The following is a 19612-nucleotide window of genomic DNA, read 5'->3' as shown; positions in this document are numbered from 1 at the left end:
GTGACAGGAGAGGAGTGACGGCACACCTGCAGCCAGAGGTACTGACAGGAGAGGAGTGACGGCTCACCTGCAGCCAGAGGTAGTGACAGGAGAGGAGTGACGGCTCACCTGCAGCCAGAGGTAGTGAGAGGAGAGACAACACACCTTCAGCCATAGGTAGTGACAGGAGTGACTGCTCACCTGCAGCCAGAGGTAGTGACAGGAGAGGAGTGACAGCACAGCTGCAGCCAGAGGTAGTGACAGGAGAGGGGTGATGGCACAGCTGCAGCCAGAGGTAGTGACAGGAGAGGGGTGATGGCACAGCTGCAGCCAGAGGTAGTGACAGGAGAGGATTGACAGCACACCTGCAGCCAGAGGTAATGACAGGAGAGGAGTGACGGCTCACCTGCAGCCAGAGGTACTGACAGGAGAGGAGTGATGGCACAGCTGCAGCCAGAGGTAGTGACAGGAGAGGAGTGATGGCACAGCTGCAGCCAGAGGTAGTGACAGGAGAGGAGTGACACCACACCTGCAGCTAGAGGTAGTGACAGGAGAGGAGTGACACCACACCTGCAGCCAGAGGTACTGACAGGAGAGGAGTGACGGCACAGCTGCAGCCAGAGGTAGTAACAGGAGAAGAGTGATAGCACAGCAACAGCCAGAGGTAGTGACAGGAGAGGAGTGACAGCACAGCTGCAGCCATAGGTAGTGACAGGAGAGGAGTGACGGCAAAGCTGTAGCCAGAGGTAGTGACAGGAGAGGAGTGACAGCACAGCTGCAGCCATAGATAGTGACAGGAGAGGAGTGACAGCACTGCTGCAGCCATAGGTAGTGACAGGAGAGGAGTGACAGCACAGCTGCAGCCATAGGTAGTGACAGGAGAGGAGTGACAGCACAGCTGCAGCCAGAGGTAGTGACAGGAGAGGAGTGACAGCACAGCAGCAGCCAGAGGTAGTGACAGGAGAGGAGTGACAGCACACCTGCAGCCAGAGGTAGTGAGAGGAGAGGAGTGACAGCACACCTTCAGCCAGAGGTAGTGACAGGAGAGGAGTGACTGCTCACCTGCAACCAGAGGTAGTGACAGTAGTGATGGCACAGCTGCAGCCAGAGGTAGTGACAGTAGAGGAGTGACAGCACACCTGCAGCCAGAGGTAGTGACAGGAGAGGAGTGACAGCACAGCTGCAGCCAGAGGTAGTGAGAGAAGAGGAGTGACAGCACACCTTCAGCCAGAGGTAGTGACAGGAGAGGAGTGACTGCTCACCTGCAGCCAGAGGTAGTGACAGTAGTGATGGCACAGCTGCAGCCAGAGGTAGTGACAGTAGAGGAGTGAGCACACCTGCAGCCAGAGGTAGTGACAGGAGAGGAGTGACAGCACAGCTGCAGCCAGAGGTAGTGACAGGAGAGGAGTGACTGCTCACCTGCAGCCAGAGGTAGTGACAGTAGTGATGGCACAGCTGCAGCCAGAGGTAGTGACAGGTGAGGAGTGACAGCACACCTGCTGTCAGTAAAATATCAGTTGCTGTCAGTTATAGCTGAGAGGAAAACTGATGTACCAGGTAATGTCCATGTTTCCCTATGGCTCAAGTGGGTGATGTTTCAGTTTAACTGTGTGCTGACCAGAGAGCTGTTATGGGTAATGACCATTTTCAGAATGGAGGACGTAAAATTCCCTTGATCACAGTGAACAAACAGGACGCGGGACAGGAGAAAGACACCGAGGAGTAGACTACATGGAAGGTAAGTATGACTTGTGTATGCTTATTTTGACTTTTAATTTTCAGTTCAGGTTTTCTTTAAGGAGCACTGGCCCTTTAGTAGTCAGTGCCAAACAGTTGTATACTGGAGGTTCTTTTTATCTATAATATATTCCTCCTCTTTCCTTTATTTCCCTGATTAGCTGCTTATCTGAAACATGATCCCCTACTCACTTGTGTTTACAAGCAAGGCTGAGGTGACTCAGCGGTTGGAGGAGAAAAGAAAAAAGTAAAGGGCAGAAATTACATCAGTATTTAGCCTCAAACTGTGGGCAAAAGACATGGTTCCCAGCAGGAACAGAATTATCTTCATTTACGATATAAAATTCACTGAAACTAAAACGTGGACAGTACAATACATGTGTTATGTAAGTAGATCAAGTATCTATCTACTTATATATGTGTTATTTCCCCGGCATAGTATGGCTAATACTCCTGCTTTAAAATAACTTTTCAGCACTTTCCCCGAAAAAGTATCAAAAATGTAAGTGAACAAGTAGTATCAAAATTACTGTATTTTTCAGAATATAAGACATTTTCTCCCGTGGGGAGAAATAGTCTCTAGGTCTTATATTCCAAATCCTCGACTTATGAACACCTGCCGATAAGAACCGCTGACCCACCGTGATGTCAGGAATCCCCTGTGCTGTGTTCTTCTTTGTCCCCAGTGTCCTCCTCTGCTCCATGCAGAGTAATAAGCAGCGGGTGCACCTCACCTGATCGGAGAGCACCTGCGGCGATCAGTGGCTTCCCCTCTCCCTAACACTCTTCCTAGCTCCGCCTTTTCCTGATTGCATCATTACACACGTCCAGCACTAGAGACACAGTGAGGGAGAGGTCTCTGACCGCCGCATGCGCCCTCGGCTCAGGTGACAGACGCGATTGGCTTCCGTTGCTGGTAACTCTGCACGTGGAAGAGAAGGGGACACGGGGACAAAAAAAAAAAAAGAATAATGTAGCAGCTTTGAAATTATGACTGTATGTTCAGGATTTGACAAAGTGAAACAACCATCTCCAAACAGTGGAGGGGGTCTTTAAAGAGACTCCGTAACAAAAATTGCATCCTGTTTTTTATCATCCTACAAGTTCCAAAAGCTATTCTAATGTGTTCTGGCTTACTGCAGCACTTTCTACTATCACAGTCTCTATAATAAATTAACTTATCTCTCTCTTGTCAGACTTGTCAGGCCTGTGTCTGGAAGGCTGCAAAGTTCTTCAGTGTTGTAGTTCTGCTATGAACTCCCCCTTCCAGGCCCCTCTATGCACACTGCCTGTGTGTTATTTAGATTAGAGCAGCTTCTCTCTTCTCTCTTATCTTTTACAAGCTGGATAAATCGTCCTCTGAGCTGGCTGGGCTTTCACATACTGGGGAATTACAGACAAGGGCAATGCTGTTTGCAGGAGAAAAACGAGCAGCCTGAAACTTCAGTGCATGAGAACTGCAGGGGGAAAGAAACACACAAATGATCTCTTGAGATTCAAAAGGAAGGCTGTATACAGCCTGCTTGTGTATGGATGTATTTTCTATGTGTGGACATACTGTACATCAACCTACTTCCTGTTTTGGTGGCCATTTTGTTTGTTTATAAACAAAAACTTTTTAAAACTGTTTTTAACCACTTTTAATGCAGCTGGGAGCGGCGTAATTGTGACAGAGGGTAATAGGAGATGTCCCCTAACGCACTGGTATGTTTACTTTTGTGTGATTTTAACAATACAGATTCTCTTGAACACCATTTATCATCAAAGGTGTAGAAATGGCAGCCGACATTTAATACGGATTTATCATGACCTGAAAAAAATCAGAACCTTCATAGAGATATTATTACAGATTATTATTTAATGTTGTGGTTTACTTTCAGTTGTCTGCTGAAACTAGGTTTTTAAAAATCAAAATGAAAAAAGTATGCATAAATAGATTTATTTATAATTCATTAAACACTGTTACAGTTTCAGAAAAGGAAAGATGAAAACTTGCAACTCATCAGGTAATCTGCATTTCACAGGATGGGTTATGACTGAGTACCGTTAGCAGGATTATTTTATTGCAATGCATACAAATAAAATGCATGCTTAGGATTAATATCAATGACATTTAAAAGAAATCCTTTAAGATACAGTAATGTAGATACACATCATCACTATCAGAGGTGCTGGGCTGAGACAGACACTTGTTGGCGTATGCTCCATCCCCTACTGCCTGATGAAGCATGGCCACACTTGCGAAACGCGTTGCCATGACCCTTTGGAGTGTATATATGAATACATTTGCTTGTTGATATAATAACCTGGTTTTTGTGTCTGCTTGGAGGGGGCAAGTACACCACTGCTTCCTCCGATTTTTTTTTTTAGCTACTTTTATCCATTTGGCGCCTCTGTTCATTTCCACACAGATAGACATCATGTTTTGAGAAACTCTCACAACTATTGAGAACATACAAAGAAAAAACCCATTGTGTTGTCCACAAGATCACAGCAACCAATCAGAAGCAGAGTTTACATAGACTGTATAATATTTGGTTGGCTGCTATGAAAGAAGAAAATTCTCTATGAAAACGCTGCCTCATGACTAATATATTACTATATATCCAGACAGACAGAAGAAATTGGTGCACAGAGCCAGCTATTCCAGGAACACTGCAGTGCTCAAAGCCAAGAAACAGTTCCTCAGATCAAGGCAAGTAGAAAACAGCGGCTGGGCACCTCCAGGTAAATCGCCAATTTATTGAAATTCCATTCCAAGCCAATACAGCAATACCAGGCAGAGCAGCATGGAGCGAGAGACAAGCATGCATGGAGGACAGCTGTTTCGCACGCACTCAAATGGAGTGCTTCATCAGATGGAGTGCTTAATATATGAATTTATGTCCTTTGAAAGTTTTGGTGTACTTAACTTAAAATGTCCTAAAAGGAGTTTCTGATCCGGCATCTGTCCAGGTGTCCTTCAAACTCTGCCAAGGTCGCTTAATGATACGACATGCCAGATCTATCAAGGACGTCTGAGCTGAAAAAATGCTATAGAGATTTACTCACCTGCGGCTTCTTTCAGCCCCTTGAAGTCTGCCCGGTCTCTCGCCGCAGGTCTGCTGTGCTCCACGCTCAGCGGCAAGATGGATTACTGACCCATGGGGGCGGAATCACTCGCTTCTCACGACCGCGGTCCCGCCCCCAGCACTGTGCCTGCGCAGAACTCTGCCAAGGGGAGTGCGTTGTCCCGAGAGACGTGCAAAGAAGATGCCGACCCAATGGGTGGATGATCTACGGGGCTGAGTGCAGGACCTCGGAGCAGAGCGTGCCTGTGGCCAGACAGACTTCTAAGGGCAGAAAGAGGCCCCAGGGAAGTATATATACTACTGTTTTTAGCTCGGAAGTCCATATGTCTCTCACTTTTTTGGGGGTGAGGGACTAGTGAACAATTAAAGGGACCCTGAGCAGTAAAAAAAAAAAATAAAAATAAATCTGCTACTTACCTGGGGCTTCCTCCAGCCCACCGTACGCCGCGAGGTCCCCCGGCGTCTTCCTGGCTCCTCTCCCGGTCCCGCTGGCAGCTCTGTCACTGTCGACTTTCGGGCTGAAGGTCAGCCGGTTCTTCCTGAAAGGGGACGCTCCACATCATCTCGCCGCCCACTACGTGTCATCGTGCTTACCGATGTGACAGTCCTACGCATGTGCGGTTTTGTAACTCTGAACCGCTCTAGTGCAGGACTGTCACGCCAACCGGGGCAATGATGTGCAGCGGCCAGTGCGATGACGTGGAGAGTCCCTGCTGAGGAAGAACTGGCCGACCTTCGGCCCGAAATTCGCCGGTAACGGCGCCACCAGCAGCACCGGGAGACGAGCCAGGAAGAGGTGGGGGAGCTAGCGGCCTATGGTGGGCTGGAGGAAGACCCAGGTAAGTACCAGTTTCATATTTTTTTTTACGGCTCAGTGTCCATTTAATTTAGAATGTTTTTTGGGATACAGAAGGAGCCAAGCTATCTGGAGGAAACACACACACACACACACACACACACACACACACACACACACACACTTTCTCTCCATGTATACCGTGTTCTTGGCTGAGATTTAAACCTGGGACTAACACTGCAAAGACTGCTATTCCACTAGACACGGCCTCAGATCTGTGACTGCATCAAACTGCAGGACTTGTGCTAAACACAGGCAATCTAACTAGACAACCCGGGTCTTATAATAAATCTATTTTCAGAATTGTATTGGAAGCAACTTCCAGGCTATGGCTCAGGACTCCTGTGGAAGAAACAATGGATTGTTAGAAAAGCCATATTTACTGTTTAATATTAAATTTCCATTTCAGTTTGTACCGCATAGCACTGAGCAGAGAACTTGCACAGCATGAAGTGTTGAGACTCTTGGCAGGTGATTGGTGGGCGGCTCTCGCCTTTGATTTGCCAGCTGCAGTTTCCTCTTACACGTGAGCACAGACCAGCATGCTATGCAAATTCACCGCTCAGAGATCCTACACAGATTTGTTTTATTTTTTTAACACTAAAAAAACTAAAATGTATTTTCTGACACACATGGCCACATCCCAGCATTTCTTCCTACTCATGTAATTGTCTCAGAGTTTCAGGTGAAATTACAGGCATCCCCTGTAACAGAAATTCTAAGCTTTGGCTACAGACTTGCAATGTTCCACAATCATATAAAGGGATAGCAGGAGATGTAATGCTGGGTACACACAATGTGATTTCCCGTTCGATCAGCGGGATCGATCGATTATTTCCGACATGTTCGATCGGGTTTCGATCGATACAGCTGTCGATTTTGCATACTTAAGAGTAAATCGACGGCTGTATCGATCGAGAACCGATCGAACATGTCGGAAATAATCGATCGGTCGATCAAGGCCGGAAATCGCATCGTGTGTACCCAGCATAACACTCCTACACCAGGAATGATTAAGACATTTCAGCTAGCAGAGCCTCCCACCTAGCTCTCACTATCAGTAAGTGATTTGGAATGTTAAAAATTCACATTTACAAAACCAGAGGTAAGGATGTGCAAAATGTATACTAATATCCTTTCAATGTCTACAGCGTTTCTTTTGTTAAAGGGAACCTGCAGTGAGAGGAAAACAGAGGCTGCTATCTTCTTATCCTTATAAACAATGCTAGTTGCCTGGCTGTCATGCTGAGCTTCTGGCTTTAGTTGTGTCTAAGTCACACAGCCCTGCAACAAGCATGCAGCCAGTGGAGTCCCAGCCCTGCAACAAGCATGTAGCCAGTGGAGTCACAGCCCTGGAACAAGCATGTAGCCAGCGGAGTCCCAACCCTGCAACAAGCATGTAGCCAGCGGAGTCCCAACCCTGCAACAAGCATGCAGCCAGCGGAGTCCCAGCCCTGGAACAAGCATGCAGCTAGTGGAGTCCCAGCCCTGGAACAAGCATGCAGCTAGTGGAGTCCCAGCCCTGGAACAAGCATGCAGCCAGTGGAGTCCCAGCCCTGGAACAAGCATGCAGCCAGTGGAGTCCCAGCCCTGGAACAAGCATGCAGCCAGTGGAGTCCCAGCCCTGGAACAAGCATGCAGCCAGTGGAGTCCCAGCCCTGGAACAAGCATGCAGCCAGTGGAGTCCCAGCCCTGGAACAAGCATGCAGCCAGTGGAGTCCCAGCCCTGGAACAAGCATGCAGCCAGTGGAGTCCCAGCCCTGGAACAAGCATGCAGCCAGTGGAGTCCCAGCCCTGGAACAAGCATGCAGCCAGTGGAGTCCCAGCCCTGGAACAAGCATGCAGCCAGTGGAGTCCCAGCCCTGGAACAAGCATGCAGCCAGTGGAGTCCCAGCCCTGGAACAAGCATGCAGCCAGTGGAGTCCCAGCCCTGGAACAAGCATGCAGCCAGTGGAGTCCCAGCCCTGGAACAAGCATGCAGCCAGTGGAGTCCCAGCCCTGGAACAAGCATGCAGCCAGTGGAGTCCCAGCCCTGGAACAAGCATGCAGCCAGTGGAGTCCCAGCCCTGGAACAAGCATGCAGCTAGTGGAGTCCCAGCCCTGGAACAAGCATGCAGCCAGTGGAGTCCCAGCCCTGGAACAAGCATGCAGCCAGTGGAGTCCCAGCCCTGGAACAAGCATGCAGCCAGTGGAGTCACAGCCCTGGAACAAGCATGCAGCCAGTGGAGTCACAGCCCTGGAACAAGCATGCAGCCAGTGGAGTCACAGCCCTGGAACAAGCATGCAGCCAGTGGAGTCACAGCCCTGGAACAAGCATGCAGCCAGTGGAGTCACAACATCTGATCTGCATGCTCATTCTGGGCCAGTGACTTCTAGTATTAGAGGCAGGACAGCCAGGGAACGGTTACTGTAAGGGCCCTTTTCCACTAGCAATCGCAATCACAAATCACAAACGCCAGCGATTGCGATTGCGATTTTTCATTAATTGTGTTATGCGATTGCGATTTGTGATTTTCATTTGCATTGCATTATCATTGTAAAAATCGCTCCAGCAAGCGATTGCGATTTGCGATTAGCGATTTCCAAATCGAATCACTGTAGTGGAAAATACTTCTCGTGATTTCTATGATAAAGTAACAACTCTAGCGATTTAAAAATCACTAGCGATTTGCGATTTTGCGATTCAGCAATCACAATCGCTCTAGTGGAAAAGGGCCCTTAGAGAATAAAGATGGCAGCCTCCATATTCCTCTTAGTTCAGATTCCCTTTAAAGTGAACCCGAGATGAAAATCAACTAATGAGATAAACAATTGTATTTATCCTCCTACTCCTAAAAATGACCCTTTTTTTTTTTAGATATCCCAAGGTTTTATTTTATATGTAAACATTTACAAAGTAGATTGTGTTCTCTGCTCAGTGGCAGCCTATTAAGAGCCCCTAAATGAAAATTCATGAACTATTGACCTTTTCCTATATTGCTCTGTTCTCAGAAGGTGTACTCTACCAGGAAAACTTTTATGGCTGTAATTTGCTTATCAGTGAGGTTTCATATATTCCCGACAAGACAGATGCTGCCACTTACATGCCTAGAAAAACTCTTTTAGGCAGCAAAATAAACAAAAAAGTAAAACAGCCTGGTTATTAGTATGTTTTGCACTGTACATACACGTTTATCTCATTGTGTCACCTCAGGTACTCTTTACGCATGCTGTAGTTTTATCTCATTTACACAACTCTGTAAACTTGTCCTTGCTGTCACCATACACAATAGAGGCCTGCATTGGTAGTGCACCATCAGTCTGGTCATTAGGAATTACACCCCAGGCTGCAAACAAGCTCAAATGCCGGTTACCATTCCGCAAATGACAAATACTGCAAGGCTGTATGTACAGTGATGGGAGGAGTCACAGAGCGCGGATCATTCCATTGGTCGCACCGGATCCGGGGGTGTCCATCATGACTGCGCCTCTCTGTTCAGCGCCTCCAGCCTCCGAAGCAGGGCATTTCCGAATGCCTCGCGGTACGCAGGGCTGAGAGAATCCAGCAAAGAGTAAACGGTTTCATGATACTGGCTGTGGCATCCTGCGTCCACCTGGTCATACGCGAATCCCACCACCTGTGCCGGGGAAAAAGGGACACTGACATGACTGTGTGACCTGTACAAAAGAAAACTCAAACGTACAGGAAAATGTGCAGGGGAAACAGCGACATGACTGCGTGACCTGTACAAAGGAAACCGCAAACGTACAGGAAAATGTGCCTGGGAAAAAGTGACATGACTGCGTGACCTGTACAAAGGGAACCGCAAACTTACAGAAACATGTGCCTGGGAAACAGTGACATGACTGCGTGACCTGTACAAAGGAAACTGCAAACTTACAGAAACATGTGCCTGGGAAAAAGTGACATGACTGCGTGACCTGTACAAAGGGAACCGCAAACTTACAGAAACATGTGCCTGGGAAACAGTGACATGACTGCGTGACCTGTACAAAGGGAACCGCAAACTTACAGAAACATGTGCCTGGGAAACAGTGACATGACTGCGTGACCTGTACAAAGGGAACCGCAAACTTACAGAAACATGTGCCTGGGAAACAGTGACATGACTGCGTGACCTGTACAAAGGAAACCGCAAACGTACAGGAAAATGTGCCTGGGAAAAAGTGACATGACTGCGTGACCTGTACAAAGGGAACCGCAAACTTACAGAAACATGTGCCTGGGAAACAGTGACATGACTGCGTGACCTGTACAAAGGAAACCGCAAACTTACAGAAACATGTGCCTGGGAAACAGTGACATGACTGCGTGACCTGTACAAAGGAAACCGCAAACTTACAGAAACATGTGCCTGGGAAACAGTGACATGCAGAGCTGTGGAGTTGGAGTCAGAGCAATTTTGGGTACTCGGAGTCAGCGATTTCATAAACTGAGGAGTTAGAGTCGGATGATTTTGTACAAAATCCACAGCCCTGGTAAGTATTAGACTAAGGGGTCGGAGTTGAGGAGTCTGAGCCATTTTGGGTACCCGGAGTCGGAGGTTTCATAAACTGAGGAGTTGGAGTCGTCGTTGGAGTTGGAAGATATTTGTACCGACTCCACAGCCCTGGTGACATGACTGTGTGACTTGTACAAAGGAAAACGCAAACGTACAGGAAAACATGCAAGGGAAAAGTGACGCTGACATGACTGCATGGCCTATACAAGAGAAAGCTCAAACAGAAAAATGAACAGAAAAAAAAATGTATGCGTCTTTCTATGCATTCGTGTGACTTTCTTTGTTTGTACAGTGGCAATGGGCCAGTCACAGTGTATGATTCTCAGAGCTTGCTGCCATTTTTCACACACCATGTGCGTTTTGCAATCAATATACAATACACTGTAGCACTGCAAATGTACTGTGTTTCTGTGTGTTCAAATACACTGTATGTGTTTCACTTACTGATATAATAACTAAGCAGAATTAAAACAAAACAAAACAAATACACACACACACACACGGACACACAGCTTACACACACGTTACTTACACACACACACACACTTTAGACACAGCTTACACACACTCACACGCTGGACACACACACACACACACACACACACACACACACACACACACACACACACACACACACACACACACACACACACACACACACACACACACACACACACACACACACACACACACACCAAATCTAGTACTTAAAAGCAACCCGAGGTGTGAGACCTATGGAAGCTGCCATATTTATTTCCTTTTAAACAAAACCAGTTGCCTGGCAGCTCTGCTGATCTTTCTGGTAAGTGGGGTCTAAATCACACACCTGAAACAAGCACACAGCTAATCTTGTCAGATTTGTCAGACATCTGATCTGCTTGCTTATTCAGGGCCTATGGTTTAAAGCAGGGGTGCCCATTGAGTAGATCCCAACCGCACTTCATTTTCCATTCTGTACATACAATTGTGCTCCTAAAATTGTACATAGGTAGATCATTTTGACGTGCTAATTTTTAAAGTAGCTCACAAGCCGAAAAGGTGTGGGCACCTCTGGTTTAAAGTATTAGAGGCAGATGATCAGCAGGACAGCCAGGCAACATGCATTATTTAAAAGGAAGTAAACATGTCAGCCTCCATATCCCCCTTGCTAATGTAAAGCTATGGGTGTGATCCCACTTGAGGGATGTGATTTTATAAAAATCCCCCATAGCATTGCATTAGCAAGAGCTTTACAAATCACTAGTACTTAGAAAAGGCTGCTAGTGGGTCCCGGGTCTAACTGACCGTTCATGACCCCCCCTTTTGTTTTATTTTAAGGTACCTTTCCTACTTGTGCCTAGCCACACATAAGCAAGCACTACATACATAAAACACCTGATCTGTATTCTCATTCTGGGGTCATCTGGCTTAGTCTGCATAACCTCATTTTTTCCTGTTGCTCTGCTTAGTGTTGCCTCCAAACAGTAAAGATAAATACTGTATAATCAATGATGGTATGGACATGTGATCTGCATGTGAATAGCCGGGTAATGTATTCAGAGCAGTATGCATGTAGCTATGCAGGGGGGCGTGTCCACAGGGGCTAGTGCAGGGGCGTGTCAATAGGGGTGAGTGCAGGGAGCTTATTCACAGGGGGTAAGAGCAGGGGGGCGTACCCACAGGGGGTGAGTGCAGGGGGCGTATCCACAGGGGGTGAGTGCAGGGGGCGTATCCACAGGGGGCGAGTGCAGGGGGCGTATCCACAGGGGGCGAGTGCAGGGGGCGTATCCACAGGGGGCGAGTGCAGGGGGCGTATCCACAGGGGGCGAGTGCAGGGGGCGAGTGCAGGGGGCGTATCCACAGGGGGCGAGTGCAGGGGGCGTATCCACAGGGGGCGAGTGCAGGGAGCGTATCCATAGGGGGCGAGTGCAGGGAGCGTATCCACAGGGGGCGAGTGCAGGGGGCGTATCCACAGGGGGTGAGTGCAGGGGGCGTATCCACAGGGGGCGAGTGCAGGGGGCGTATCCACAGGGGGCGAGTGCAGGGGGCGTATCCACAGGGGGCGAGTGCAGGGGGCGTATCCACAGGGGGCGAGTGCAGGGGGCGTATCCACAGGGGGCGAGTGCAGGGGGCGTATCCACAGGGGGCGAGTGCAGGGGGCGAGTGCAGGGGGCGTATCCACAGGGGGCGAGTGCAGGGGGCGTATCCACAGGGGGCGAGTGCAGGGAGCGTATCCACAGGGGGCGAGTGCAGGGAGCGTATCCACAGGGGGCGAGTGCAGGGAGCGTATCCACAGGGGGCGAGTGCAGGGAGCGTATCCACAGGGGGCGAGTGCAGGGAGCGTATCCACAGGGGGCGAGTGCAGGGAGCGTATCCACAGGGGGCGAGTGCAGGGAGCGTATCCACAGGGGGCGAGTGCAGGGAGCGTATCCACAGGGGGCGAGTGCAGGGAGCGTATCCACAGGGGGCGAGTGCAGGGAGCGTATCCACAGGGGGCGAGTGCAGGGAGCGTATCCACAGGGGGCGAGTGCAGGGAGCGTATCCACAGGGGGCGAGTGCAGGGAGCGTATCCACAGGGGGCGAGTGCAGGGAGCGTATCCACAGGGGGCGAGTGCAGGGAGCGTATCCACAGGGGGTGAGTGCAGGGAGCGTATCCACAGGGGGTGAGTGCAGGGAGCGTATCCACAGGGGGCGAGTGCAGGGAGCGTATCCACAGGGGGCGAGTGCAGGGAGCGTATCCACAGGGGGCGAGTGCAGGGAGCGTATCCACAGGGGGCGAGTGCAGGGAGCGTATCCACAGGGGGTGAGTGCAGGGAGCGTATCCACAGGGGGCGAGTGCAGGGAGCGTATCCACAGGGGGTGAGTGCAGGGAGCGTATCCACAGGAGGCGAGTGCAGGGGGCGTATCCACAGGGGGTGAGTGCAGGGAGCGTATCCACAGGGGGTGAGTGCAGGGGGCGTATCCACAGGGGGTGAGTGCAGGGAGCGTATCCACAGGGGGTGAGTTCAGGGTGAGTTCAGGGGGCGCTCCCCCCCTCCCTCCGCGCACACACCCGCTCAAGTGCACTAATTAGCTGGATGGAATCCTACCAAATGAAAGTCATTCGGTTTTCATCTGAGGCTCATCACTGGCTGCCATATTTCTTTCCTTTTAAAGAACAAGGGAGACGAATCAAATAAATGTATCTCTAGTTACCTGGGGCTTCTTCCAGCCCCTACAAGTCACGTAAGTCCCTCGCGGCAGCTCCAGTCTCCTCCTGTCTCCCACTGGCAGCCTCAGAAGATCGACTGAAGTCAGACTGGATTAGCTGCATGCTTGTTTCTGGTGTGATTCAGACACTACTGCAGCCAAAGAGATCAGCAGGACAGCCAGGCAACTAGTATTGTTTAACAGGAAATAAATATGGCAGCCTAAATATACTTCTCCCTTCAGGTGTCCTTTAACCCCCCCCCCCGTGGTCAGGAGCCAATGACAGCAGCTCCTGACCGGCTCACAGGACTCTGCCGTCATAGAGACAGCAAAGTGGATGGCCTGAGGGTTCCAGCGGGCATGGTGATTCATCAGTATTCCGCGGTTTCTGGTACCAGCGGTCCCTGGTCCATAAGGTAACAGAGACCGCTGGTACTTAAGCAGTTAATTTACTGTTGTGAGCATGGGAGGGGCTAAACATACTAACCGCAAAAGGGGTCCCAAAGGCAGAGGTTAGTATACCAGCCAATGAGGTAGCATTCTTACTAAGGATGTTACAGACACCTTTATATGCCTTTCACTGAACTGACATCACTTTCTGCCCAAGACAGGAAACCTCCAAGAGCAACAGAGACAGAAGCGATATATTGTGTAGAGCGGCAATAAACATAAGTGGGGGCTTCTATTTCCTGTCCCTGGGACTACTAGATTGCATACTAAAGTTACACGCTCCATGATGAGTCACTAGGGCAAAAATTGAGGGAAAATACCTCAAATGGGGATACTGAAAGCAATAAAAAAAAAGCCTCAACCGTTTCTAACCTCATTCCACACTACTCAACTAAAATAAAGGTTTTCCAGAAAGTGGACTATAAATGAATCTAACATTCTGTACAGCTTCCCCAGGAAGGCAGAGCAAGGAAGAGACAGGTACCCTTAGTCCGGCATCTGTGAGCTCCAGGCAGTATCTGGGCCCCTCCCGGATCTCCACGTTGATGTAGGCCATGTCCACAGCGCACGGAAGGGCTTTGGAGACAAACATGTTGGCGACAGCAAAGAGGACGTCATTCACAATAGCCTCAGCTTCCAGCCTCATGTCCTTCACGTCTGCTCCTTCCACGTCAGAGTCCTGATCAAGGACCGTGTTCACTGTCAGATCCATGGCATTGTAATCCACCTCCATCCTCTGGGGGGGACAGAAATCACTGTCACATAAACCCTAATTAAAGCGGATCCGAGAAGAAAAACTAACTATAACAAGTAACTTGTCTATATATCTTATCTAAAGTTTAGATAGTTTACTCAGCAAATCTAGCTGCAAACAGCTTCAATTGAATATGATTATTTCTTCCTGTAATACAATGAGGGCAGCCATGTTCTACTTGTGATCATTACACACAGGCAAGCTGATCTGTATCTCCACCCCTCAGCCAGTGAAAACTTCACTGCCCTCTCCTCTGCCTCTGAAATCTCTGGCTAGTAACCTCCCCTGCCCAGACTGAGCTCCCATAAACCCTTGCTACATGAGTCTCAGAGTGCCTAGGCGCTGGAGGAGCTGTGGGCGAGGCTTGTTTCGTTTATAGGGAATCAATAAAACAAAACAAAAAAGTATTTGGCTTGAGGAATGCCCTATAAACTATATGAAAGGAACACAAGTATGCAATGAGTAAAATTTACAGCCCTGACAGGCGGCCAGGGACCCCCATACAACCCAGGGACCTCCATACAGCCTAGGCAGGCGGCCAGGGACCCCCATACAGCCCAGACCGGCGGCCAGGGACCCCCATACAGCCCAGACAGGCGGCCAAGGAACCCCATACAGCCCAGACAGACGGCCAGGGAACCCCATACAGCCCAGACAGGCGGCCAGGGAACCCCATACAGCCCAGACAGGCAGCCAGGGAACCCCATACAGCCCAGACAGGCGGCCAGGGAAACCCATACAGCCCACACAGGCGGCCAGGGAAACCCATACAGCCCACACAGGCGGCCAGGGAAACCCATACAGCCCACACAGGCGGCCAGGGAAACCCATACAGCCCACACAGGCGGCCAGGGAACCCCATACAGCCCACACAGGCGGCCAGGGAACCCCATACAGCCCACACAGGCGGCCAGGGAACCCCATACAGCCCACACAGGCGGCCAGGGAACCCCATACAACCCAGGGACCCCCATACAGCCCAGACAGGCGGCCAAGGAACCCCATGCAGCCCACACAGGCGGCCAGGGAACCCCACGCAGCCCACACAGGCGGCCAGGGAACCCCACGCAGCCCACACAGGCGGCCAGGGAACCCCATATAGCCCAGACAGGCGGCCAGGGAACCCCATACAGCCCAGACAGGCGGCCAGGGAACCCCATACAGCCCAGACAGGCGGCCAGGGAACCCCATACAGTCCAGACAGGCGGCCAGGGAACCCCATACAGCCCAGACAGGCGGCCAGGGAACCCCATACAGCCCACACAGGCGGCCAGGGAACCCCATACAACCCAGGGACCTCCATACAGCCTAGGCAGGTGGCCAGGGACCCCCATACAGCCCAGACCGGCGGCCAGGGACCCCCATACAGCCCAGACAGGCGGCCAAGGAACCCCATACAGCCCAGACAGGCGGCCAAGGAACCCCATACAGCCCAGACAGACGGCCAGGGAACCCCATACAGCCCAGACAGACGGCCAGGGAACCCCATACAGCCCACACAGGCGGCCAGGGAACCCCATACAGCCCACACAGGCGGCCAGGGAACCCCATACAGCCCACACAGGCGGCCAGGGAACCCCATACAGCCCACACAGGCGGCCAGGGAACCCCATACAGCCCACACAGGCGGCCAGGGACCCCCATACAGCCCACACAGGCGGCCAGGGAACCCCATACAGCCCACACAGGCGGCCAGGGAACCCCATACAGCCCACACAGGCGGCCAGGGAACCCCATACAGCCCACACAGGCGGCCAGGGAACCCCATACAGCCCACACAGGCGGCCAGGGAACCCCATACAGCCCACACAGGCGGCCAGGGAACCCCATACAGCCCAGACAGGCGGCCAGGGAACCCCATACAGCCCAGACAGGCGGCCAGGGAACCCCATACAGCCCACACAGGCGGCCAGGGAACCCCATACAACCCAGGGACCACCATACAACCCAGACAGGCGGCCAGGGACCCCCCATACAACCCAGGCAGGCGGCCAGGGACCCCCATACAACCCAGACAGGCGGCCAGGGACCCCCATACAGCCCAGGGACCCCCATACAACCCAGACAGGCGGCTAGGGACCCCCATACACCCCAGACAGGCGGCCAGGGAACCCCATACAGCCCAGACAGGCGGCCAGGGAACCCCATACAGCCCACACAGGCGGCCAGGGAACCCCATACAACCCAGGGACCACCATACAACCCAGACAGGCGGCCAGGGACCCCCATACAGCCCACACAGGCGGCCAGGGAACCCCATACAGCCCAGACAGGCGGCCAGGGAACCCCATACAACCCAGGGACCACCATACAACCCAGACAGGCGGCCAGGGACCCCCCATACAACCCAGGCAGGCGGCCAGGGACTCCCATACAGCCCAGGGACCCCCATACAACCCAGACAGGCGGCTAGGGACCCCCATACAGCCCAGACAGGCGGCTAGAGACCCCCATACAGCCCAGACAGGAGGCCAGGGACCCCCATACACCCCAGACAGGCGGCCCCGCCCCCTGTCACTCACCTGCTCGGTTTCTGCACCGCTGGGGCACTCTCAGCACCTTTCAGGTCCGCCTGTGACAGGATTACCTGTAGTGACGTCACTTCCGCTTCCCCTCAGAGCGCGAGCCGTTGTCTGGCAGTGTGTCTCCGCCTAGCCTCGCGAGGTTCCGCTTCCTCCGCCATGTTCTTGAAGACGTCCCAGTATAAACCAATAGGGCTGGACTTCTACAACATGGCGCCGAGGCGCGGACACACAGGAGTCACATGAGGAGATGCTGGATATATAACATACAGCGGAAGGCTGATTCCTCACAGCGGGCCGCGCAGGCTGTGGGTTATATGACGCCCCGTGTATAATATAATGCGCTCTGTCACGCTGGAGGGGACAGGAAGCCCCGCTGTATCCGCTGCCAGGAACAAAGATGGCGCCCGGCGCGGTGCGCGGCTTCCTGTGAGGGCAGTGACGTCATTGTTTATGTGCTGAGAGCAGAGCGGAGCCGGTGTGGAGAGACGCGAGGGGGCCCGCCAGTCTCATACCGGAGGGAGGGGAGCTGTCCTGACTGCAGAGGCCCCGACTGACGCTGTGTGTGCGGGGAGGGGGCGGGGTCTGTCCCATGTGACTGTGGCTAGCAGTGGTTGCCCCTGGTGACTGTCAGTGTGACACTTTCTTCCTGCTGAGTCAATAGCTGTCTGCTGTGACTATCAGTGTCTGCCTGTTGTCAGTGGCAGCCCCTGGTGACTGAGTCAGTGTGACAGTTTCTCCTGCTCTGTCAGTGGCTGCCTGCTGTGACAGTGAGTCAGTGGCTGCCCCTTGTGACTGTGCCAGTAGGTTTTTGTCTGCTGTGACTGGGTCACTGGCTGCCCCTTTGTAGTGTGACAGTTTCTCCTGCTGTGTCAGTGGCAGCCCCTGGTGACTGAGTCAGTGTGACAGTGTCTTCCTGCTGTGTCAGTGGCTGCCCCTGGTGACTGTGCCTGTCAGTGGCTGCCTGCTGTGACAGTGAGTCAGTGGCTGCCCCTTGTGACTGTGCCAGTAGGTTTTTGTCTGCTGTGACTGTGTCAATGGCTGCCCCTTGTGTCAGTGTGACAGTGTCTTCCTGCTGTGTCAGTGGCTGCCCCTGGTGACTGTGCCTGTCAGTGGCTGCCTGCTGTGACAGTGAGTCAGTGGCTGCCCCTGGTGACTGTCAGTGTGACAGTTTCTCCTGCTGTGTCAGTGGCTGCCCCTGGTGACTGTCAGTGTGACAGTTTCTCCTGCTGTGTCAGTGGCTGCCCCTGGTGACTGTGCCAGTGACTATAATTGTCTGTCTGTCATTGGCTGCCTCTGGTGACTGTATCAGTGTGACAGTTTCTCCTGCTGTGTCAGTGGCTGCTTGCTGTGACTGTGTCAGTATCTGTCAGTGGCTGACCCTGGTGACTGTGCCAGTCAGTGGCTGCCTCCTGCTGTGACAGTGAGTCAGTGGCTGCCCCTTGTTACTTTGCCAGTAGCTGTCTGTCTGCTGTGACTGTGTCAGTGTGTGTCAGTGGCTGCCTGCTGTGAGTCAGCCTGTCAGTGTGTCTTTAGTGTTTCTGGTTAAATCAGTGTCTGCCCCTGTGTGGCTCTGACCCAGTGTGTGCTTGTTGTGTGTGTGTTTCTTCTGTGTCATTGCTGTGTGTGTGTCAGTGTGTTTCTGGTGTGTGTGATTGTGTCAGTGTGTGAGATTGTATGTAGCCTCTTTTTGCATGCTTCTGTCACTGGCTGACAGTGTCACTGTGTGAGTGCTATTTACTCTGAGCAGCTCTTACCTTTGTGATTGTCTTTTTAGGGGTAATACTGTTGTGTGAACGGCCTGGCCCACCCTGTATGACTGCTTCTTGCATTGGATTGACACGTTATTCCAATATCTTCAGTGTGCGCATGCTGTGAGTGTGATTTTGATTGAATAACTTGCTGTGTTGAGGTGCTAACAGTGTGTGTGTCAGTGCTTGCCGGCCTTTGCATAAGTTAGCCTATGACATAGAATCTGGGGACAATGACAGATATATGAAGAGTTTACTGGGTTTCCTTTTATCAGCAATTGGGATTGATTGTGATACATTTACTGTAGATGTTGAATGTGAATAACATACCTGGTGGTGACTGTCTGACTGTGAAGGCAGCAGAATATGCAGGGCTGGTACCTATTAGCTGCCGACTGCAGAATTTCGATGGTTGTGTCTGACTGACGACATGTGGTGCTCGTGTGATTTCAGGGACTGTCTGACTGTGGGTTTCTGATTGTATTTCCAATGGTGACAGACAACCTCCTGCGGCCTAGACTGACCCTTACAGTCAGTGCAAGTCTGAGTTTCAGGCTGTAGATTGACAGATAATCTCTGGGGCTGTAGGAGCTCCTGCCAGTTGCAGCCATGCCGTGGCCCTTCTCCGAGTCCATCAAGAAGCGGGCCTGCAGGTACCTGTTGCAGAGGTATTTGGGTAATTTCCTGCAAGAGAAACTCAGCCTAGAGCAACTCACACTAGATCTGTACCAGGGAACTGGCTCCTTGTCACAAGTCCCGCTCGATAAATGGGTAGGTCTGATGCTTTTGTCATTGTGATCTCTCGTGACCAGTGCTGCTTTT

General features: G+C 51.5%; 2 protein-coding genes across 3 annotated transcripts in view; one reads left to right on the top strand and one right to left on the bottom strand.

The window, feature by feature from the left end:
* Positions 1-3639: 3639 nt before the first annotated feature.
* GSKIP (GSK3B interacting protein) lies at positions 3640-17387 on the bottom strand. Its single transcript, XM_068254786.1, has 3 exons — positions 17040-17387; positions 14248-14499; positions 3640-9260 (listed from the first exon to the last, which is right to left on the bottom strand). The coding sequence occupies exons 2-3, from the start codon at positions 14494-14496 to the stop codon at positions 9099-9101; spliced, it is 411 nt and encodes a 136-aa protein (XP_068110887.1). The 5' UTR covers positions 14497-14499; positions 17040-17387; the 3' UTR covers positions 3640-9098.
* The window catches only part of ATG2B (autophagy related 2B), a 131727-nt gene continuing 129410 nt past the window's right edge, over positions 17296-19612 (top strand). For both annotated transcript variants that reach the window (XM_068254784.1, XM_068254783.1), the window contains exon 1: positions 17296-19561. In XM_068254784.1, coding sequence (XP_068110885.1) covers positions 19400-19561 — 162 coding nt within the window. In that variant the 5' untranslated portion in view covers positions 17296-19399. The remainder of the gene's footprint in view (positions 19562-19612) is intronic.

This window comes from Hyperolius riggenbachi, chromosome 9, assembly GCF_040937935.1.
Source record: "Hyperolius riggenbachi isolate aHypRig1 chromosome 9, aHypRig1.pri, whole genome shotgun sequence".
NCBI classification, from domain to species: Eukaryota; Metazoa; Chordata; class Amphibia; order Anura; family Hyperoliidae; genus Hyperolius; species Hyperolius riggenbachi.
This window is presented reverse-complemented; position numbering and strand designations above follow the sequence as displayed.

What these genes read in the sequence shown, in the direction of transcription:
- GSKIP (XM_068254786.1), bottom strand. Translation starts at nt 14,496, where the DNA reads ATGGAGGTGGATTACAATGCCATGGATCTGACAGTGAACACGGTCCTT. An exon ending in TCACAGATGCCGGACTAAGG is followed by an intron (nt 9,261 to 14,247) that starts GTACCTGTCTCT and finishes TCCCCGGCACAG; the next exon opens with GTGGTGGGATTCGCGTATGA.